Source organism: Sciurus carolinensis, chromosome 7 (genome assembly GCF_902686445.1).
Source record: "Sciurus carolinensis chromosome 7, mSciCar1.2, whole genome shotgun sequence".
Lineage (NCBI taxonomy): Eukaryota > Metazoa > Chordata > Mammalia > Rodentia > Sciuridae > Sciurus > Sciurus carolinensis.
Window position 1 is genome coordinate 63462650 of NC_062219.1, and position 24413 is coordinate 63487062.

General features: G+C 39.8%; 1 protein-coding gene across 2 annotated transcripts in view; it reads left to right on the forward strand.

The window, feature by feature from the left end:
* Faxc (failed axon connections homolog, metaxin like GST domain containing) overlaps nt 1–18752 on the forward strand; it is a 71732-nt gene extending 52980 nt beyond the window's left edge. For both annotated transcript variants that reach the window (XM_047559502.1, XM_047559501.1), the window contains 2 exons: nt 3593–3709; nt 12897–18752. In XM_047559502.1, coding sequence (XP_047415458.1) covers nt 3593–3709; nt 12897–13186 — 407 coding nt within the window. In that variant the 3' untranslated portion in view covers nt 13187–18752. The remainder of the gene's footprint in view (nt 1–3592; nt 3710–12896) is intronic.
* The last annotated feature ends 5661 nt before the right edge of the window (nt 18753–24413 follow it).

A 24413-nucleotide genomic window follows, 5' to 3' on the forward strand; every position in this document is an offset into this window, starting at 1 on the left:
CTTCCTTCTTATTTATTTTTTGGTCAGGAATCCACTGTTGCTCTTTTTTAAAAAAAATCTTATTTTCTTCTCTTTGAAGCTGTGTGTAGCCCTTCTCACAATAGCCCTAAAGCCTTCCTGTGGCTTCCACTTCATAGACTGTCCTATTTGGGCCACAGATGGATGGATCCCTGGCACAATCTGGTAGGGAGGACCATTTGGTCATCTGACTGATATACCTCTCTAGCCCTAGCAGGATGTCCTGAGAGCTCTGGGGATGGGGTCCCTCTGCCCATCTGCAATCACTTAATGCCAGCAGGGGAATGACTGAGGCATTGTGGAATCAGCCACATGCACCATCAAGAAGTGTCTGACAATTTCGAGAACAAGTGATACCTGGATTTTTTGGTTGTTATTAATTTTTCCCAGGTAGTGTTTTCCCAGTATTTGGGTAACAGGCTTTGATCCTGGGGCGAGACTCAAATGATAGAGAAGTTGGTTAACAATGGGATGCACTTAAGAGTTCTAACAGATGACTTGATTGACCTCTTGTCTTACCTATGCACTGACATCAGATCTCTGATGTCCTTAGCCTGCCACTCAAACGTGATAGAATAGGTGGACAGTTGTAGGGTATAGCACATAGAAGTGTGCCAAACATGTAGAGAACATGTCACAAAAATTTGTTGAGTACAAATAAGAAATGACTCTTAACAGTAAGAGACTCAGAATAGCCAAAGCAATCCTTAGCAAGAAGAGTGAAACAGGAGGCATCATGACCAGACTTTAAACTATACTACAGAGGAATAGTAACAAAAATAGCATGGTGTTGCCACCAAAATAGACATGTAGAACAATGGTACAGAATAGAAGAACAGAGACAAACCCACATAAATACCATTATCTCATACTAGACAAAGGCACCAAAAATATACATTGGAGAAAATACAACCTATTGAAAAAATGGTGCTGGGAAAACTGGAAATCCATATGTAGCAAAATGAAATTAATCCTCTCTCATCCTGCACAAAACTCAACTCAAAGTGAATCAAAGACTTAGGCACTAGAACAGAGATCCTGTGTCTAATAGAAGAAAAAGTAGGCCCAAATCTTCATCATCTCGATTTAGGACCTGACTTCATTAACATGACTCCTAAAGCACAAGAAGTAAAATCAGGATTCAATAAATGGGATGAATTCAAACTAAAAAGCTTCTTCTCAGCTAAGAAAACAATCAACATGAAGAGAGCCTACAGAATGGGAGAAAATCTTTACCACATGCACCTCAGATGGAGCACTAATCACCAGGATATATAAAGAACTCAAAAAAAGGCAAAGAAACCAAATAACCCAATCAATAAATGGGCTACGGAACTGAACAGACACGTCACAGAAGAAGAAATACAAATGGTCAAAAAATATATGAAAAAATGTTCATCATCTCTAGCAATTAGAGAAATGCAAATCAAAACTATTCTAAGATTTCATCTCACTCCAGTCAGAATGGCAGTTGTCAAGAATACAAGCAATAAGTGTTGGTGAGGATGTGGGGGGAAAGGCACACTAACACATTGCTGGTGGGAATGCAGATTGGTGCAACCACTATGGAAAGCAGTATGGAGATTCCTCAGAAAACTTGGAATGGAACCACCATTTGACTCATTTATCCCACTCCTCAGTTTATACCCCAGGACTTAAAATCATCATACTACAGTTAAGCAGCCACATCAATGTTTATAGCAACTCAATTCATCATAGCTAAACTATGGAACCAAACTAGATGCCCCTCAACAGATGAAGGGATAAAGAAAATGTGGTGAATATACACAAGGGGAATATTACTCAGCCTTAAATAAAAATGAAATTATGGCATTTGCAGGTAAATGGATGGAGATGGAGAATATCATGCTAACTGAAATAAGCCAAACCCTAAAAACCAAAGGATAAATGTTTTCTCTGATAAGCAGATGCTAATCCATATGGTGGAGGATGGGTGGGGAATATCCCAGGTTTGCTAGAATCAGGGAGAGGAGTGAGGGACTAAGCTGGAACTTGAGTTAGAAACAGAGTGTAATGGCTCTCATCTTGCAAGTTGAGTTTATTTCATAAACCACGGAAGGTGTTTGTGAAAGGAATTGAATGATGAAAGGGTGTCTGAGGAGATTGAAGTTCAGGTGGGATGTGGAATAGACTGGAGGAAGGGAGGAGCTGTCATTATGAGAGTTCATGTTGCTTGAGTTATCCACATTTGATACTAAGATTGTTATCTGTGTATGTCATTTCACCCTCACAAGAGCCCTAAGGAATAGGTACTCTCAATATCATCCCCATTTTGTGGGTGTTTTAGTCAGCTTTTTCACTACTATGACTAAATGATCTGACTAGCACAATTATAGAGGAGGAAAGGTTTATTTGAGGGCTCACAGTCTCAGAGGTCTTAGTCCATAGAAGGCTAGCTCCATTTCTCGGGGCTCAAAGTGAGGCACCATGGAGGAAGAGCATGACAGAGGGAATCAGCTTGCATCATCAGGAAGCAGAGAGAGAGAGTCTCCACTTTTCAGATTCAACATATATACTCCAAAGCCACGCCCCAATTGCAGTGTCCTCCAGCCACACCCTACCACTTCAATGAATCCCACCAGGGATTAATTCACTGATTGGGTTAAGACTCTTACAACCCAATCATTTCTCCTCTGAACCTTCCTGCATTGTCTCACATGTGAGCTTTTGGGGGACACCTCACATCCAAATCATAATAGTAGGTAAGAAAATGGAGGCTTTGAGAAGTTAGGTAATGACCAGGATGAATCATAGTGGTACCAGGATGTGACCTCTGTGGAACCAACTCTTCATGTGCCACTAGAAAATACAGGCCCTGACAGTGGCTCAGGAGACAATGTGCGACTATTTTAATTGGTTGGGTGTGATAGTCCACATGACAAGTCCTGGACTAAGTCAGTAGTGGTGGAAATGGAGAGACAGGAGCAGCAGTGTGAAACTTTCTTGTCTGGGAGCCTGATGTCAGGAATGGGCTTGCAACCTCACAGCTTCTCTTTGCTTAATGTTTCCCAGGAAGCCAGTGCTCAGTGTTGAGAACTTGCCAAGACTTTAGACGTGTCATGGGAAACCTTGCTTCTAAGCTTCTTAAGTAGGCTAGGCTTCTTGTTTTCCTTGAGGAAATTTATTATTTTAATCATATATGCCCTGAGGTTGAGTGCTGCATTGAGTTACCTCCCAGTTCATTTAATCAAACTTCTGGTTATTCTCCGCATCACAAGCTTTATTACTACAATTTGAATCTCAAAAAGAGAGAGAGTTTGAGACTGGAGGTCAGTTGGTGATCAGTTCTCATTTTTCCCCATCAGCTTATCTGAATTTGGATTTGTTCCCTGCCTTACCTTGCTGTGGGGTTGATATATCCCAGAATTGTTATTCACTTTACATTTGTTCTCAGCATTTTGAAGAAAAAGGGCCTGCATGCACTTTGACTCTGCAAAGCTTTTTGGTGCACAGGTAGATAAGTATATAATGAAAGTGTGCTTAATGCTATTGTGATTGTGTGTGATAGTGGGGGACAGACCAGCGAGTGATCTCTTTGTTCTATCTGCTACAGGTGATAAGAAGTACATCATGGGACCCAAGCTTTCCACTCTCGATGCCACTGTCTTTGGACACTTGGCACAGGCAATGTGGACCTTACCAGGGACAAGACCCGAGCGGCTGATCAAAGGCAAGTCCTGAAGAACTTTTCTGGTTTAAGAGTTGCTGCAGGTGGGTGGATACTGGTAACCTAGAATGTAGAATTCTAGGCCAGCGCTGTGAATTTGGCCATGCTTCATTAGGCTGCGGTGTTTAGGGCCAGTTTTTTGCCAGCTCCTTATAGGTGGGACTGAATACTTGTTGCTAAAACAGGGCTTGAATTCCACTCTGTGCCCTAGTTCTGTTGGTTGTCCTTGAAGTCCTTTGGACAATTGACTCACCACTTTGTGGTGTATCTAATGCTGCAGGAACCAGGATCAGGCAAGGCCAATGTACCCATTGCCCATCTCACATGCTCTTTTTAAGTAGGAACTCATCTCAGATATTTTACATGTAGGTAAAGTGTATCTGATTTTGTGTCATGTGAGCTGCCTCCCATTCCAGTGTAGTGACTATAGATCATGTACTGAGAGCAGTAGACTGGAAAATTCAAGATTGTGAGAAAATGAGGAAATTGTCAACAAAATGCCAAGTGTGATGCTGTACAAGTATTATTACTATTATGTGTGCAAAGAAACACAATCTTGGTATCCTTTTTGTGATCTTGGCTATAAGTCTAGTCAGAATTATAGCTTTTTTTCCTTCCACATTTTTTATTGGTACATTATAGTTGTACATAATGATGAGATTTGTTGTTATGTATTTGTACATGTACATGATATAATGATTTAATTTGGGCAGCATCGATCCCCTGCACTTCTCTCAGAATCATAGTTCTTGACTATGGGGGACAAGGTAAGAAGTGGAGATGAATGGGACCAGAGCTGCATGATGTACATAGGTTCGGGTGGGGTTGGTATCCAGGAATAAAACTCATGGTAGCAAAGGGGGAGGGAAAGTCTGCTTGCCTGGGGTTGATGTCAAGGGGTCAGATCTTGGTTTGCATGTGTGTGCTTGCGTGTATGTAGGAGGGCACGGTGGTGAGATATACATGGCAACAGGGTCTCTCAGAGAGGTTTTCACTGTGTAGGTGGGTGGGAACCATTTGAAGTCATCTTCATTTTAAAGTATTATCCAACTAAGCAAATACCTGGGGCCTGGGGATGTGGAGATCAAAATGCAATATTTTAGTTTGGGGAAGGGGATTGACAAAAGTTAATCAAACTGAGCAGGCTGGGGATGTAGATGAGACCAGTGGAAAGGAACATGGAGTACTAGTAAGTGTTGGGTGAGTTGATGGGTGAATGGATGAATGGACAGAGTTTGGCAAGGCTGAATCAGACAAGAAACTGAGACAGGTGAGCAGGTATATGTGGTGGCCACAGGTGGGTGGGCGGGGAGGTTGGTGAGGCCTGCAGCTGTGTGTGCATGCACATGCACACTCCTGTGCATGCCCAGAGGCTCAGCCTGGGGGCAGCGGCAATCTCTCCAGATCTTCTTATTGGTGGATGGGCTTCCAGATACATTACATGGTTTGACTGAAATAGATCAGGCACTTATTGAAGGTCTTCCAGAAGTTTAGCTGAGTGAGGCTGACATTTATTTTTGGTACTGGAGACTGAATCCAGGGTCATTCTAACACTGAGCTATATCCCCAGCCATTTTAGTTTTTTGAGATAGGGTCTTGCTAAATTGCTGAGGCTGGCCTTGAATTTGGAATTCTCCTGGCCTCAGCTTCTCGAGTGGCTGGGATTACAGGCATGACCCATCGTACTTGACTGGACTGACATTTAATTTCCTAAATGATTGTTACGAAGATGTTCCTTGTTTACTCACTTACTCCTGTATGCACATGCCCCATACACCTGTACACATACACCTACATCTCTACCCAGATACCCCCCTACCCCACCACACAATTGAGGTAATCTGTTATTTAGTCAGAAGTGTTTAGGGATCCTTATCAGTAGAACTCTGACTTCATAGGATCCCTTCTTTCAGAAACAAAGCATGTTTTGTTGATTTATTTATGATTTAGCTCTTTTCTCTTTAAGGAATTGATCAGCATTTTTGGAGGATTGATTTTGGGTCCCTACCTGAGACACACACACCTGGGGAATCTGACACCATTATCATCCAGGGACTTTTAGCACTAGTTGCACAAACTTTGATTCTTGTGCCAGTGACTTCCAGCTGTCCCTGGGGACTATTGCATCATTAATCAGTGAAGTCCAGAGTATCTCTAATTCTCACTTTGGCAGTAGTTCCATGTCCTTTAGACACTGTTTGGACTTAACTTCTTTCCCTGCTTTTCTTCTCTGTGGTAGAGACTTTCCCAAGAAGTAAAGAGAGAAGGCATAAATGAAAACAACTAAGAGCCTTGATGAATTAAAACTGGCTTGAATCCAGAGTGTGAGTGACTGGGATTGGGCAGTTTTCCGCCTTGGCCTTGGAATAGCCAAGGCACTGCTGGCCTTGACGAGGGGTGCAAATGAATATAAATTTTTAGTCCCAGCAATTATTATTAATTTTGGCAGTGCTGGGGATAGAACTCAGGACCTGACACGCTAGGCAAGAGACCCTACCACTAAGCCACATCCCCAGCCCTGGTCCTAATTGTTATTGACAAAACCACACAAAGTACTTCTGAAATCATCTAGAACAGTAGGACATTTTCCTTAATTTAGGTGCGTAGGAGGGTAGACTTTGCATATTCAACAATGCTTAAAATACACATACATGTGTGTATCTATATATTTAGATATAGATATGAAATATCACGTATTTATTGGAGAGAATTTATAAAAGAGAGAAAAATTTTCAAAGAATGAAAAATAACTTGCGACTTAATTGTCCACAGAGAACTGTTAATATCATGGTATGTATCCTTTTATCAAGTACAAGCATGTATATACTTAAAAAAATTGTGATCATAATATTTATTCAGTCATAACCTGAACTTCTAAAATAAACTAAGTATTATGACTTTCCCTCTTGCCATTAAATATTTTTCAAACATGCATTTTTAGTATAATATCCTATTCATAATATCCTATCCTATGTAGCTACATTGTACTTTATGTGATTAATCTTCTTTTGGAATTGTGCATTGTTTCAGATAATTTGTACTGCTATTTGGTAGTGGATATTGTTGTAAACATATACTCCTGCTCACTCTGGTTATTTCCTACACTAAATCCTAGATGGGTAAAGAACTTGGTCTGCATATCTCAGCTGCTTTCTAGAAATGCCACAGTAGTTTACATTTTTAAGAGCAATGTCTGAAAAGCATCTCTAATTTTATTTCCTTGATTAGGGCTGAATATGATTTCTTTTGAAGTTTTTATCATCTTTATAGTAAGGAAAGAATCTGTTTTATTATCAGCAACACCCTCGATGTGGAGGCAGAATCCATGTTTTAATTAGGGTGTCCTTATTAGAGAATTACATGTTAATTGAGGCAGTCTTTAAAACAGATGTGGGACCAGGAGAAGTAATGCATGCCTGTAATCCCAGAGGCTCAGGAGGCCGAGGCAGGAGGATTGCAAATTCAAAGCCAGCCTCAGCAATTTAGCAAGGCCCTAAGCAACTGAGCGAGACCCTGTCTCAAAATAAAAAGGGCTGGGGATGAGGCTCAGTGGTTAAGCCTGGGTTCAATCTCTGGTATCAAGTAAAAAATAAAGAATAAATAAAGTAAAATAAAATAATAATATAAAATAAAATAAATAAATAAAATAAAATATAAAATAATAAAAAAATAAATAAAATAAATAAGATGTGGGAAACTTAAGAAAACCTCAAAAAACGAAATTGAAGCAAGGAGAGGGGAAGACCTCTGCTGCACAACTGCCTACCCTCTAGAGCCATATGGAAACCACAGACCTTAACACTATTTTCTTTTCTTTTAATTTAACAAATGGGGTACAACTTTTCATTTCTCTGGTTGTACACAAAGTAGAGTCACACTGTTGGTGTAATCATATGTGTACATAGGGTAATGATGTTTGCCTCATTCCATTATCTTGCCTTCCCCTGCCCCCTACCCACCCCTTATTTCCCTCTAACATAATCCATCCTTCCTCCATTCTCCCCCCACCCTCCCGCCCAACCCTGTTATGTATCATCATCCACTTATCAGAGAAAACATTTGGCCTTTGCTTTTTTGGGATTGACTTATTTCACTTAGCATGATCTTCTCCAGCTCCATCCATTTACCTGCAAATGCCATAATTTTATTCTTTATGGCTGAGTAATATTCCATTGTGTATATATACCACAGTTTCTTTATCCATTCATCTATTGAAGGGCACCTAGGTTGGTCCACAATCTAGCTATTGTGAATTGAGCTGCTATAAACATTGATGTGACTGCGTCACTGTAGTATGCTGATTTTAAGTCCTTTGGGTATAGGCTGTTAACACTATTTTTTAAATTAGTAAGGAACACCACCTTCCATGTTCCATGAAAAGCCTTATTCAGCAGCTTTCACCAATGATTATTAATTGTCCTTGGATGTCTTTTTGGCTTATGTCTTGAAAGATTAGAAAATGGGGCAAATGTCATGACTGTGGAAGAGGTTGTGGTTGGGTTTTCGACTCTCAGGAAAGGCTGGATCAAATGGCCACTGTGGGTTTTGTGCTTTGAGATCTGTGCTTTAGTGTCCCTGCTCTCAATTTTTAGCTTCAAGGAGATGAGCAGAGGGGGTGTCCTCATCCACAGCATTCAAGCATGTTAGCACTTTTCAGAAGAAGGTATGCTTAGTGGCCTCTTGCTGTGTGACAAATGCTGAAGAGAGCCGTCAAGGCTGTTGCCAGCACCTAGCACAGGTGTGGGACAGGGAAGTGCTGGGCACATACCTGCAGAGTACATGAGTGCTTTGGATATTGGCCTTGTGTTTTCCAAATATTTGCTGGCTAGTGACCCAGCATGGGCAGGTGGTGCTGGGGGCTCTGGCAGGCTTCTCCCTTGCTCATTCTGGCCATGCTTGAGAGGCAGCTGGAAGGAACTGAGTCCAGGACGCTGGGTCTGGTTGAAATGGTTTACAGTGTGAAATTGTACAGAATGTTTTTGATTATTAGAGAAATTAGAATGATGCAGGAAATAATGCTCGCATGTTTTTCAAAGAGCAATGGAGGGTATTTCCTTGTGAGAAACTCCAAGAGAAAGGCTCCTTATTCTGCCTAGGACTGACCTCTGGGTAGAGAAGCATTCTGATAAATATCCTTTCAGTTTTTTTGATAACATCACTCTGTTTTTTCTTAGTAATTTATTGGATTTTCAAGTTTAAAAAGTAATATATGATGGTCACAAGTCAAATCACAGAGGCATAGGTTAAATAAATGCATGACCTCCCCTTCATCCATGTCCAACACAGACCCCATGGAATAATCAATACCGAGGATTTAATGTGGATCAGCCTATGCCTTTCTTTTACATGTACACATTTATAATACATGTATATAGCTATTTTGGTTTGTTGTTTTTGCTGTTTTAAAACAAACAATAGAATAAAACCATACACATTACTCTGTAACCTGATTTTTCCCACTTAATACTATCATGTCTTTTTTAATAACTGCACAGTACCCTACAGAATGGATAATTCAGTCAGTCCCTACCGACGGATCCCAAGACTGTTTCCATGGTTTTCCTTTCTCTCTCTCCGCCTCCTCCTTCCTCCTCTTTGTCCTTCTCTTTCTCACCTTCCTCCTTTTGCTCACATGTAATGCTACATCCATGCACATATATCTTTACATACTGATGCTTTTCTTTTAGCAGAATGGAGTACTAAAAGTGGAACTCTGGGCCATCAGGTATACACATTTAAAATTTCAATGGAGAGCATCTGATTACTTTCCAAAAAAGGTCACAACAATTTGTTCTTCCCCTAGCCATGTAAAGCAATGCTTGACCTCCACGTCCTCCTCAGCACTGCATGACTTTAGTTTTTAACATTCTAGAGGATGAAGTTGTTATCTGATTGTTGAGTACGCTTTGAAGAAATGCAGTTTTTCTTTCATTTCACAAAGTGTACATATTCAGTATAGGCATTTATGTTAACTCAGGCGTATCATGTGTGTGCGTTCATGTATGCGTGTGCACACACACCCACCACAGAATTCTTTTCTACTGCCAGCCATTTTTGTTCTTTTGGCTGATGGCTGAGGGGGAATCTAGGCATAGGAAGGACTGAGCAAAGCCAATCCATACCATCCCTCTCTGTTTCACTCTTTCTTTAGGGGCAGGATTTGAGGTGGGATGTGTGGGTCCAGCTCTTGCTCATCAAGGCTGACCTTTCTCAGCCATGTGATAGAGTTCTCACTTCTTTCATGACAGCTCATTGCCACTAAGGGGTGGCTCCTGTCACCTCACAGTTCTTGAGAACCCAGGAAAAACTGCAGAGGAATATTCTGACATAAGCTATTAATTCCCAGGCCAGGCTGTCCACTCAAAGAGACAGAGTAGTGTCATGGTGAAGGGCAGGAGGACCAAGGGAATTAGTACCAGTTTAACAGACGAGTAAAGCACTTCAAACAGGGCCTGGCATGTAGAAAGGAGTATGTGTTTGCTGATAGGATTAATTTTTATTCTATCACACTGAAGTGGTATTGATGTCATATGATCACAAAGTGGGAAGCTCTTCTGAAGGAAAGGTGAAGCAATAAGGCTGAAGGAAAAAAAAAAAAACAACACAAAAGAAGTGGATAAAATCATAGGGTCCTGTGACTAGTTCTGGCTTTCTTAGTTGCTCCTTGGGAGCAACTCATGGTGAATGGATTGATTGAGTCAAACATGGCTTTCCTCTAGACCCACTGTGATGTGTCCATAATTCATCTTTGATGACTGTTTTTTGGGGGGATGGGGTACTGGAAATTGAACTCGGGACACTTTACCACTGAGTAACATGTCTAGCCATTTTTATTTTTTATTTTGAGACATGCTTTCACTAAGTTGGTAAGGGCCTCACTAAGTTGCTGAGTCTGGCCTCAAACTTGTGATCCTCCTGCCTCAGCCTCCTGAGTTCCTGGGATTACATGTGTGCACCACACATCTAGCTTTCAAGGCTCTTTACCTTTCTCATTAGATCCTCTTCCTCCTTCTTGCTTCTGCCACCACATCTTTTTTTTTTTTTTTTTTTTTTTTTCCCCAATTCTTGTTTACCTATGATTAGTGGTAGTACCTGGGGAGGAGTTGCATGATTATTCCCTGAGGGTGAAAATACTAGAAGGTTTTGCATGCATCTCCTCAAGAGAGCAGTGATGTTGCCTTCCTAGCTTCTGGCTCTGAGCATATACATCCATATCTTTTAGCAGAGGGTAGTGAGAATGAACTCTTACACAGTATGGATTGCACTGTTATGATCTAAGACTGAAAATGGTGACTTGGAACCAATACAAGTTAATTTGTTCACAGAGTCCAAGAAGCAGGAGAATTTGCTTTATCATGTTTGTAGGGCATATGTTCAGTTCAGTCAAACAGTCATCAAAGTTTGAAAAATTTTAGTGCCATGGAAAAATGTCTATAATAATGTTATAGGCGATCATAAGAAATAATAATGGCAGTAATTAAATAGAAAATACATTGAAAGAAATTACACCAAAACATTAATTGTGGTTATTTTGGATTGATGAGACTGTAGGGACTTTTTGTTTTCTTCTTTATGTATTTATAGAGTTTCTATATACAGACTTCTAGTTTTCCAAAATGAAAATATATTATTTTCTTTAATAGAAAATGAAAATAGAGTAGTTACAGGCTACAATCAATAGAGCTACTAATATAAAAACAACTCAAATGATTTGTGATAGGGGTTTGGTAAAAGCAAAATGAAACTGATAGTTTATCCACACAATGAAATACTATGAAATTATGAGTAATCACAGTATAAAATTCAAAAATTTTACCATATTTTGTTAAGTGGAAAAAAGATGACTGAAAATAAACTATACAGTCAATTCTATATAGCTAACGTAAATATATGTATATATATATATAAAATATTTATGGAAGAATATCAATAAAAATGCAATTATGGAGAAGAGGATTATTGGTAATTCTTTAATTTTGTTTATCTGTATTATTTTTGTAATAAACATGGATTACCTACATAATAATTGGATGTTTATATAATTTTAAAAATCCAAACAGTATTCTAAGGGTTATAATGTCCTTTGAGAAATAATGACAGATTGTGTATTTAAAGACAATGTTGCCATCTGGTGGATCAAGGCAAAAACTCACTCTTTTTCTTCATTTGGAATTGGGAAATGAATGCCAGTACCATGTCATGTTTTAGACAAATACCTGGACATTAGTGACTTCATAAGCATCCCTTTGATTCATATGAAAGAGTGGTCCAGTGATTTACTAGGAACCCATAGATATAGCTATTTAAATTTTATTCGGAAGATTAAAAATGTTTTATTAACTGTGTTTTTAGGCACATTTATTCATAGAGAAAATTCTGAGTTATCTATTTTATGAATTATTTAGGGCAAAGTTTTTATTCTAACATTTTTTTCAGCAACTTGGTATGGTACCCAACCTATAATAATACTACAAAGATATGTGGAATGAACGATGACTTCTAGCTGATGTAATGCAATCCAAAGTCAGTGTATTTTCATGCAATGTAAATTAATTTAAATATGAACCAATTGGCACATTAACTATCTTGATGTGTAAATATAAAATAACAAAATGCTTTGTGAAGAAAGGATGATACCTTTTCTGCCATTTTGGATGACCTACCCCTCTACTTCTTCAGTACTTCCTCTGTTTCATTCATCCTTTTTACTGAGTTTAACTTATCTGACTCACTTTTCTTATTATAGTCATAAAAATCTAAATATGTTGACAGTATCTCTGTGGAAAAGCACTGTGAATGTCTACCCACCTCATTCTTCTACATTCCTCAGAAACTCAGTGGCTGGATGTCTGACTTCAGACACCATAAACTAGGTGACTTGTGAGCAACAGAAAGTTACCTCTCACAGTTCTGGAGGCTGGGAAGTCCAGGGTGATGGCGTGGGCAGGTCGGGTGTCTGGTGAGGACCTGCTTCCTAGATCGACAGCGAATACCTTCCGCTGCGTCCTCACGTGTGGAAGGGCTGAGGCAGCTCTCCGGTGCACCTTTTATGAGGCACTGACCACAGTCGGGACCAGTACCTTGGGGGTTAGGATTTCAACAGTTGGGTTTGGGGAGGACACAGACATTCCATTAGGGTTGTGAGCTTGATCCTTTGAGAACTAACCCTGCTTTTCCTACCACACTGCAGGGGAACTGATCAACCTTGCCATGTACTGTGAGAGGATAAGGAGGAAATTCTGGCCCGAGTGGCACCGCGATGACGATAACACCATCTACGAGTCCGAGGAGAGCAGCGAAGGCAGCAAAACGCACACTCCCCTGCTGGATTTCAGCTTTTACTCAAGGACAGAGACCTTTGAAGACGAGGGCGCGGAGAACAGTTTTTCCAGAACCCCCGACACGGATTTCACTGGGCACTCGCTCTTTGATTCTGACGTGGACATGGATGACTACACAGACCACGAACAGTGCAAGTGACATCCCTGCACATCAGGGACATCAGGCCTCGTTGACCGGCTTCCTTTGGAGCTACCACTCCCTGGGGGTTGGTCGATTTCCCAGGTAGAAATCCATCTGAGCTGGGAGGAGATCTTCGCGCTTGGCCGTTTTCACACACTAACTGGACTGTAGCCGCCTTATTTCTTTTTTTGTATAAATGAAACAGAACCATTCAGATGACTCCATTTAAAACAAACAGGCAAAAAAAAAAAAAAAAAAAAAAAAGTCAGCATGGTTCCTGAAATCCATTTTTGTTTTCATTAGAAAACTAATATTGTGGGGTAGAGCAGGTGAGTGAGCGGGCCATCAGCTGAGAGTGTTTGTACTGATCCTCGGCAACTGAGGCTTAGTTGTGAGATGGATTCTTGAATATCCTTCATCCACCAGGGTTTGAAGTAATGAGAGATACCATCAGAAAAAATTCTAGGAGATGAATGTTCCTCGGTGGCTGCTTGTACATTATGTGTGTATATTGTATGTTGAGATGTGAGTCAAAGTCCACAGATATGCAATGAACACCTACTATGTGCAAAGCACTGTGCTAGGTGCTAATCCACGTAAATTTTATTCTAAGCTCTGCCAGTGGCCAACTGTGTGATTTTGGGCAAGAACCTTAACTATTGTGTGCCTCATTTTTCCCACCTGTAAAGTGGGGCTGACGATACTCTCCACCTACCTACCTCACAGGGGTGTTGTGGGGATTCATTTGGTAACATTCGTGCGGCGCTTTAAACCTCTTAGAAGTGATGTGACATGAACACATCATTTAATTTTTTATTGCGCTTCATATGTGTGAAGATCTGAGGGCAAAGAAATTCCATATCCAGAGAGCAAACACCACAGTCACTTGTGAAAGCTGAGCAGGTGAAACACAAGCAAAGCTGCAGTTAGGACTTGGTTATCATTCCTCTTTGTGATCTTTATTAAGTCAAAATCTTTTATTAAAAGAATGTTGGAAATATTTTTACCCGTCATCTTCAGCTAAAAATGATCTTCAGTTCTACTGTGCATTTGCAGAAAAGTGTTTTTGTTGTCTGAACTCACACTGGAATGTTCTTTGTTGCCTCCAGAGTGCTAAGTTGCCATGTTTGATTAATTGGGAGAGAATAAAGTTCAGGAATATGGTGGGTTTAACAGAGGTGAGGGGTAAGTATTTGATGAATTTTTATAGGCAGAAGCTTGCCAGTTTTGTGGGAAATAGGGGCAAGGGTCCTGTGTGATGGCTGTGGATTTGGGCTAGGAGAGTTAGTGTTCAGATGTATACCTGCAAACAAAACTACTTTGCTTCTAACTGACTGGGTAAGGATTAATTTTAAAGAGGGACTTCTTAAAAGAAGCTTCTGGAAAATTCATGTACTTTGCTTGAAAAAGAAACTCTTGAGTGTAGATCATGTGCAACAATCTTAAAAGACTGCTGTGGATTCACAAGAGAGGTAAAAGGGGAGAGATTTTGAGGCTGTTTACCAATTAAGCAACTGCAGGGCATATGTAACTGGGGATAAATGCTGAGATACCCTTATTTAGAAATTCTTATTCCACAGAAAACGTAGTTGTGAATATTTTATTCAAACCACTACTCTTGGAAGGGCCTGTCTGATGCTTAATGAGAATGTGGTGGAGAAGATACGCATGAATAAGCCTGTTGTGAGTCTCCAGCAACATTTGGGAGGCCTGCTTGCCTGCTCTCTTTTCAGCAAGTGTGTTCTGAGGCCAGCTGGTAGCAGCTCTGTGTGACTAGGGAAACTCCTGGCCCAGAAATGTGATTATAATGAGCAAGTGGACTGTAGACTTGTCTCCACAAAGATTGAGTTGCCCTTTCCTCACCCTTGGCTGGAAAGAAAGTTCTGAAATTTTGCCTACCATTTGTTATTACTGTATAGCACCAGTGTGATGCATTTCACTGCAAGAATGATTAAGTATGAGTATGTATATTCACATGGCTTTTTTTGTGCATTACTTGGAGAGCAAGTATGTGGAGAGCCAGTGTTCAAAGTGAGGTTAGAACCATTCATTTCATCCAGGTCCCTCCCACAAGGTCATGAATGGACTTTGCCACCTGAGGCTCGTGACCTGGCATTCAGCATTTTGTATGGAACAAATCCTGGGATATATGGAATATATCCCAGTTTTACTTTATGGGTTATGGAATCAAAAGGACCAAAACAAAATCACTGTAGTGTGAGAGGGCTTTAATTTTTATGTGCTTTATTCTTGAGCTACCCAGATTTGAAGTGTTCTCCAATTTGATGAGTAGGTGCTACTTCTAAGAAAAACAATAGCAACAGCAAGAAATTAAGGAACATTTTGGTCATCTGGCTCACTTATTCAATTTCTGTGTTTCTTTTTTGCTGGAAAGTAACTTTAAGGAAGCATGGTCTTTAATGTTAATAGATGCTTTTGATTGGAGAGAAAACAGAAATCATGGGCCACCTATTATAACTTTTATTGTAAAAATAGTCTTCCCCTTTATCTACCTCCCACCCCGACTCATCAGGATTAATGAGCAGCAGTTATATGCTTTGCTGTCCATCAGAACAGATACAAGGACAGTATCAGTTTATGCAGAGATATACTATATGTTGTCAGACTTTAACATTTTATTGTTATGTAATTAATTGCCAATAATTACACTACTGAGGCCATGGGGCTACCAGAAAACTGATTACAGGCTTGTTTGAACAGTTTGGACTTACATCACCAACTGCAGTCTAATTCTCACACATAACCTGCCCACATATACAGAAGTATTGATGTATGGGTAGGGCTCAAAGAAAGGAAGTGTTAAGGATGTTAACCTCATGGGTATTGCCTAGATTTGTTGAGAAGAAAGTGTAGAATCGTAGAACCATATAGCTGGTTCAAGAATTAGCTCTAGAAAGTGATCCACTGAGGTTTGTTATTGACTCATATACACACACATTTTAGAGATAAGGACCTAGAACTGGGGCCTTTTGTCTTGCCCTGGAGAATTCTTTCCATTACTCCACCTTGGCTTGGTTTCCTTATAAAACCCGTGCTCCTGAGAAATGAATTCATGTTTACAGAACCAGCACAGCCGCAGCCTCTCTCTGAGTGTGCGTGGAATTCTCCTTCCCTTTCATCCGCCAAGTCTAGTCAGCCTGGTCCAGGACAATTCAACAGACCTTTCCTTAGTATCTGAGGCTGGCACTGCTAGGCTTCATGAATAGTAGCAAGATGGGCTTCCAAATCACCAAGATTCCTTTTTCTCTCTTATTTATCTTTTAAATAATCTGTGGGTATTAACTCACTCACAGACTTTTTACTAAGTACCCACCCTGTGCCTGGTTCTGGAATGCACACTTGCTATTGAGTGTGTAATTGAACAGACACAGCATTCTGATTTCAGGGCATCCTCTTTTGCTTAGATTTAGATTTCTGTAATTGACTTTTTTTTTTTTTAACACACTTGGCCACTTTCCTGATCCATCCCACCCATCACCACTGGAGTAATCCTTTGAGAAAACTCTGGCCCTATGGAATGCCCCCTAGCCTCAGGATGAGGGTTACTCTATCGGACCTGGTATTCTATTTCCTTAGTCGCTCATCTCCCTTGGCTCCTCTGTGTTAGCCCCCAGTGCAGCAGGTCAATCCGATTGCCGCTGCCTAAACGTGCCTCATGTGCCCCTACCTCTGTGCCTCTCTGCTCATGCCAGTCCCCCTCCTGAAATGCCCTACCCTCTTTTCCACTGGCCCCAATCATACCCATCTCTTAAGGCCCAAATTCATCAGTTCCGCATGAAGAATTCCCACCTCATTATAATCTCCTCTTCCTCTAAAAACAAAGTGCGTATCATTTCCTTCCCTGAAGGCTGTATAGGAAAGGTTGTTCGGAAAATGGGCTCTCAAGTAGTGTTTTCATTTTTTTGTGTGTCAGGGATTCCACTGATAATCTAATGAAAGTCCTATACCCTATTCCCCAAAAGTACATATATGCAAATACCTAAACTTTTACATAAAAATTCAGGAGATTTAGAGGCTTGAAATTGTTCATGAATTCCTTAGGCATTCCTGCTGGTTGAAGAGGTCTTCTTCTACAGTCTCTAAATGTTACTATTGTTGTTTGCTCTTTAACAGATCCTGAGAGGAGAATTAGCATGAGTTATGCAAGCAAAAGCAGTCTCTACTATCATCCATGTTGAGTGTGTGTTGAGTGACAGAGAAGGAAGAAAGAAAAGCTATTTTACTTTATTTGAGAAATTACCTTTGTTTTGACAGGTTTGGAATTTCGAAAGTGATAGGGTTCTGCTGTTGTTGTTGTTACAGTTGTTTATCCTTTAACCATCTCAAAAGTTGATTTTTCAAAGTGAGTTTGGGACCAATTGAGTTTCATTTCAGCCCTGAAGCCCACCACTTCTGCATGAGTAGACCTCTTGGTCTGGGGCTTCAATGGGAAAGAAGCAGCTAGATTTTTCCAAGGAAGAAAATCAACACAATCATGTTTTCCTGTATTCATTCATTCTTTTATGGAACAATTGTGGAGTGTATTTTCATTCAAAGGATGGAGTCTTTTGAACAAGAATCAGTGAAAGTATACTCGATGACAAATCCTTCCCAGTCTAAATGCTGAGCTCTGCCAGCCCATCTTTAGCAAGTCCAGGGATCAATTGATTGTGATTGTGAAGTGCTTGACACCAGTTGCTCTGGTGCTCTGGCTAAAACTTGCACAGTTCAAAAGGATCTCCTTGGGTCCGGAGTAAGGTGTCCCTCGTCTATCAGATTCTTGCCACTGTCGTAGGTAGATGCAAATAGCTATGGGATGTTTTCCTCTTTTGAATTCCTTAGCAGGAACGTTGGTTGTTTTAGTCCCTAACTTTCAAGAATATCATAAAATATTTAGTTTCCTAAATATTTGAGATTTATTGGCCTTGATCCTTAGAGATGGTTATAAAGGGTACTGACAAATAGCATGAAGAACTCAGCTGTTTTAGAGCTGACATTGTGACTTTCTTGATCATTCTAGATCTTGCCAAAGCTGAGAATTTGTCCCCAGACACTGGCTCTCCAAAACTCATTCTGCTGGCTAGACCATGACAAACTGGAAACTTGAATTTCATGAGGATTATTGTCCCCAAATGTCTAATTTGTGGACAAATAAAGGGAACCATTAAAATAAGAAAACAAATAACTAATGGAAATCCTGAATATTTCAGTGGGGAAATAAGTTATCTAGAGTGAAAGATTAGTATAGTACCCTGGAGTTTTGTACATAATTAAATAATTTCAGCAATGAACTTGGTAGCTATCATTTGTATTTAAAGAAAATTCTTTTTGTCCCTCATTACAGCTTTAAATGTTTCGAAACTATCCACTAAACATAAAGCAATGTGTATATTTGTGAAAATCAGTTAATTTTATAAAAAGTAGTGTTACTAAAAGACTAATTTACCTTCCACCCTACACCAGCAAGCATTTACTTTTGTTTTTACTCTGTAGCACTGGAATAATTTTCATTTGTCAATAATATTTAAATAGTTTCTTTGGTAATTTTTCTCAAAAATTACCCCATGGCTTTTTTTTTTTTTATTGTAAACAAATGGGATACATTTTGTTTCTCTGTTTGTACATGGAGTAAAGGCGTACCATTTGTGTAATCATAAATTTACATAGGATAATGTTGTTTGATTCATTCTGTTATTTTTTCCCTTCCCCCACCCCTCCCACCCCTCTTTTCCCTCTATACAGTCCTTCCTTCCTCCATTCTTGCCCCCCGACCACCCCCCATTATGTGTCATCATCCGCTTATCAGTGAGATCATTTGTCCTTTGGTTTTTTTCAGATTGGCTTATCTCACTTAGTATGATATTCTCCAGTTTCATCCATTTGCCTGCAAATGCCATAATTTTATCATTCTTTATGGCCGAGTAATATTCCATTGTATATATATATACCACAGTTTCTTTATCCATTCATCAATTGAAGGACATCTAGGTTGGTTCCACAATCTGGCTATTGTGAATTGAACAGCTATGAACATTGATGTGGCTGCATCTCTGTAGTATGCTGATTTTAAGTCCTTTGGGTATAGGCCAAGGAGTGGGATAGCTGGGTCAAATGGTGGTTCCATTCCAAGCTTTCTGAGGAATCTCCATACTGCTTTCCAGAGTGGCTGCACTAATTTGCAACCCCACCAGCAATGTATGAGTGTACCTTTTCCCCCACATCCTCGCCAACACCTATTGTTGCTTGTGTTCTCGATAATCGCCATTCTAATTGGGGTGAGATGGAATCTTAGGGTAGTTTTGATTTGCATTTCTCTTATTACTAGAGATGTTGAACATTTTTTCATATATCTGTTGATTGCTTGTAGATATTCTGTGAAGTGTCTTCATTTCCTTAGCCCATTTGTTGATTGGATTATTTGTATTCTTGGTGTAGTGTTTTTTGAGTTCTTTATATATTCTGGAAATTAGTGCTCTATAACCCCATGACTTTTTAAAAAATAGGATCCAGCTTTTGAATTGCCATGTTAATTAGTGTGGCTGAACAGAGAAAACATAATATTATCTTTCATTGGAGGACTTGAAGAGAGGAATGCTTTGAACATTATCCTCTCCCCCTTTCAAAAAGCAATTTGTGGACTTCCCCCTTTAATAGTTCATAATTGAAGTGTTTTTTTATATTGCATTCTACTCCTTCCACCCCCAACAAGAGATCACACTTAGCTTATTAAACATGTCTAATGGTTATTTTTTAAATCTTTAATTATCTGTGATTATTTTTTTACAGCAGTAAGATAAGGACAATTTTCAAATACTGGATGAACCTCTACTTCATTTGAGGTGTTTGTGCTACTCCTGTCAAAATGAATTTTACCTTCAGTAATAAACATGGATCAGGTCATGCTTGTAAGCATATGAATTTTCCTACCAGTTATCTGCATTTTACTGAATGTCTGACAACTAAAGGCTAATGTGGGTGAGGGTTTCTCCAGGGTGAGGTTTGGGAAAGTGAGGCACTGAGTCCTTTTGGGGGTATTAGAATTTCACTGAGTGGGAAGAGAGAAGGAAACAGTAACAAATCCCAGGACTTCAAGCAATCAAGTGGTATGGCTGCCACAGAGATATATCCAGGGGCACACGGAATGTTTTCTAGGTGGTGACAGCTTACTAAAAATAAAAAGCACATGTTTACAAATAAAAAACAAATGCAATCTATGCAGGGAAGGATTGTCATGGATGTACAAATGACCAGTGCAAAAGGCACTGAAGTTACATTTATCTTTATCTTAATTGCTGATCTGTGCCCCTGGATTGCTCCAGGCTAGAGAATTTGGGGGGGTAAGACAGAGGGGCCAACCCCAATATCTTTATTCCTTTGATTTTTGGAACTTCCTTCTAGTCTCTCAAAATTGCATTTTATTTTAGAGAAGATTTTAAAAAACTGTTTTAAGACACCCTAAATCATCTCTATTTAGGTGCTGGTCTCCAAACCTTGTGCTTATTCATCTCAGTAAAACTTTCTGTGCACGCTCTTCAGAATATTATTTATGGTACACATACATGCATATACTGCTGTATATGTGTATCCTGCTCTACTGATGTATAATGTACATTAAGAATCATAACCAGCATAGAAATTTAAAAAGCTTATTCTCCAGTAATCAATAGTGTTTCTGAGGAATTGGGCAAGTGATACTTAAAAGTAGCACCCTGAAGACCATAACTGATTAAACAATGTGTCTATAACAGGTGTGGCCAAATGGATATAAAATAGGCCTGGAGGAATGATTTTAGGTTAAGGTATTTAAAGTAAGCATTTTGGGTTAGGGGAAGGGAAGAGAGGAATAATTAGATGTCACTTTTATAAGAGCTCTTTTTCATTGTTTTTGGGACCACTTGATCTAGGATACCTGAAAAATTCCTGAAAGATTTTGCAATAAAATACACTGATTTAATCTAAACAAGGAAAGAAAGCGGGGGAGGGACCCAAATAATGCAAATGCAAGATGTATTGCCAGAGAATTTCAGCACCAATCAGAAAACGCATTTTAATAATACATGGTAATCATCATCTCACTGATTATATGTCTTTCTTCTATTTTTTTATAACCTCATGTATCCAAATGTATGAAGATGTACAGATTTATTTTCACTTATCTGAGATAGCAAGGGCCAATGCTGGTATGATTTGAAGCCACATTTCAGCTGCTTGAGGGCTGATGTTGGACACTGCCTAAGACATTTACCTGCATCATCTGTTTTGTAACACAATGAATAGCATCTTGCTGATCAAGAGCCCAACATGGAGGCGGCATTCCAGTCTTTATTTCTGGACCTATGAGTTACTTTAGCACAGTTATTGTTAGTAGTTTATAAAGCCATACTTAAACTTGTACACTTGATTGTAAGATAGATTTGAATTGTGCACTATGTTGATTACTGTATATAAATGTGGAAATTCTGTATATTTGGTCTTAATGCTGTATGTATTTGATGTGTAAATGATAACTAATGGATATGAAATAGCTTGCTGTGAATGTCTTCATTCCAATTCGCTTCTCTTTTACAAATTTGAATGTTTAAGCTTTATACCCATGGGGAAAATCTGAAAGTTTTGCATCTAATATACTGTTAAGTGGTGGTCTCTTAGATGATTAGGAGAATATTTTAGTTGTAAGGCTCTTGTATAATTAGAACAAGGTAATGAATTTTTTAGGCATGTAACTTTCTGATAGAATTTCAAATGAGTGTTTTTTATGAAGGAACACGGGTCTCTGGAATATGCCATCCTGTTCTCTCCTGCTTTGACTTTATGCCCAATGTATCCCTCAGAGCATTGTGAGGAGTGAGAACCATGGTAGAGGAAGAAGAGAGAAGGCAGTGTTGGGGATGCATCTTAAGTCTTTTGCTGCAGCTAGACCCTATAATGGACCAGTTTCCCCTTGTGTAAATACTGGCTCAATGAGTTCCCATACCTCTTCAATAAAGTAATTATAATTTCCCTTTTAGGGAAGTAAACTTGCATAGAGTAATATGGCTAAGAGATACACAAATCACATCTTGGGGTCAGAGAGGCACAGAGAGGTTTCAGGTATTTAAGTGTCCCACACTTTGGCAATGAACCTCCCTGGATAGCTTGGCCTTATTGGCAGGTTGGGATCTATACAGACATAAAGGATGCTTGAAATTGTATCTTAAAATTTGATCAACTAATATTAAAATATTAACTTACCATTTAGAGCAAATTATAATCAGGTTCTGTCCAAAATTTCTCCCCCACTCCAGTCATGAGAATATTAAGTAGAAAATGAGAGAAACTCCTAATCCAACATTCCAGAGGTGATTTGGTCTTTATCCTTTTAGACCTCTTATCTTTCTTGATAATCCTAGCTGTTCAGCTCTGCTTATTAATCAGAAATGGTTTGGGACAAATACACATCTAATTCAACTTTAGTTGGCTCCAGTTTCTTCTCGAATTTGTGTGTGGGGTCTTAGACTTGGGCCTTGGGGCCTGTTCTCCTGGCTAAGTCACTGGAGGGAAAGGGTGGTTGGCCTTTTCATCCTGCTGTGTTCTTTAAGTGTCAGGATGAAAGCGTTGCTGCCATTTGTATTGAATACCTTGAATTTGTTTTTGTATTTTTGTCCTTCTTTTCTCTAATAGGAGAGGCAGAAGAGTTGGTCTTTTTGTCCTCTCAGGAGCTGCCTGTTTTGTTTGTAGGTGACGTCAATGTCAGCCCACGTCAAACGCTTCCCAACTGGACTGGTTCATTTAGCAACAGACTTTTCTTTTAAAAACTGCCAAGGTGAAAGCAGCTTACCCTTGGATGAAAGGGAACTTTGGAAAACCAAGAGGAAAGTGAAGTGGCTTTTTTTTTTTTTCCTCCTGGGAATTACTGTGTTGCTGTTCTGTGTGCCTAAAAGTTACTGTTTTATTTTGGTGCCAGTGTGCTGGTTATGAAGACATAGGAGAGTTGTCTCCAGTGGAAGGACTGTTAGGATGGAAGCCAGGTTTGCCTACTTGGGAGTGTGTGGCCTGGACAAGCACACTGGTAACTCACGCTCAGCACTGTGTCAGGACTGTTAACCCTGTCAAACAGACATCCAAGGCAGCCTTGAAAAGGAGGAGGATAGTCAGAGAAGGACAGTGTGTGGAACGAGTCCAGATTTGCTGGTGGCACAAACATGGGTAGGGGGTAAGGACTCTGGGACCAGACTATTTGGAAGCCGGCCTAGTGAATGTGAGGAGGTTTTTTGAGCAGGGGACTGAAAGATGAAAGAGTACTGTATTCAAGTAAGATTTATCCAAGGATGACTTGAATGTAGCCTAGTCAAAGAAGAGGCTGTGGCAGAGCAACTGGACTAGATTTCAGTGGCTCAGTGAGGCCAGAGGCATGAAAGAGAGTAGGATGGAGAGAATGGGAGGAGAGAACAGCCACCATGCACAGGGAAACACTGGGACTCCTTGGATGTGCTGAGCCCTAGGGAGGGAGATAATGCTGGTGACACTGCTGCCCACTGATGCTGCTGTCAGATGTGGGATATGTGGAAAAGGGGGAATGGGCTTGGGGGAGAGAGGAGTTTGGTTTGAGGATTCAATAAGAGATATAGGACTGGAATTTATGATGGGGATAAAAGCAAAACCACAACTCTGAAAGGACAGTTGACACAAATGGGATGGAAAAAGAATAACAATTATCAGCAACTTGCATTTGCATAATGTTGAAATGTCTTTTAAGGTAATATCAGAGTTACTCCTGAGACATGTTAGTGGTACCCTCATGTATAAAATGGGGGGGCTTGCAGGTTGATCTTTGATATCTTCAAGCTCAAACCTCCTTCCATCCTTCTCTGAAGTTGAATACTGCTGTTCTAGATAACCAATTTCACTTCTGGCTTTGACATTTCTTGCTGCATTGGAAAGAGTTTATTGGCCAAATCAAGCAATTTTAACTACCATATACATATTTCTTACTGTGTACCAAGCACAGTATTCTTAGCAATCTACTAATTCATTCAAACCTCCCAACAACCCTATGAGACAGTTACTGTCATTGTCATCACCACCACCATCATTGTAACTTGTGGGTATTCATTTCTTTGACAGTGGTATTGATGGTCAATGATGGCTAATTTTGTGTGTCAACTTGAATAGACCATGGGGTGCCTAGATTAAACATTGTTCATGGGTGTGACTGTGAGGCTGTTTCTGGGAAAGATTAGCACTATAGGAACTGGTATATTGTAGG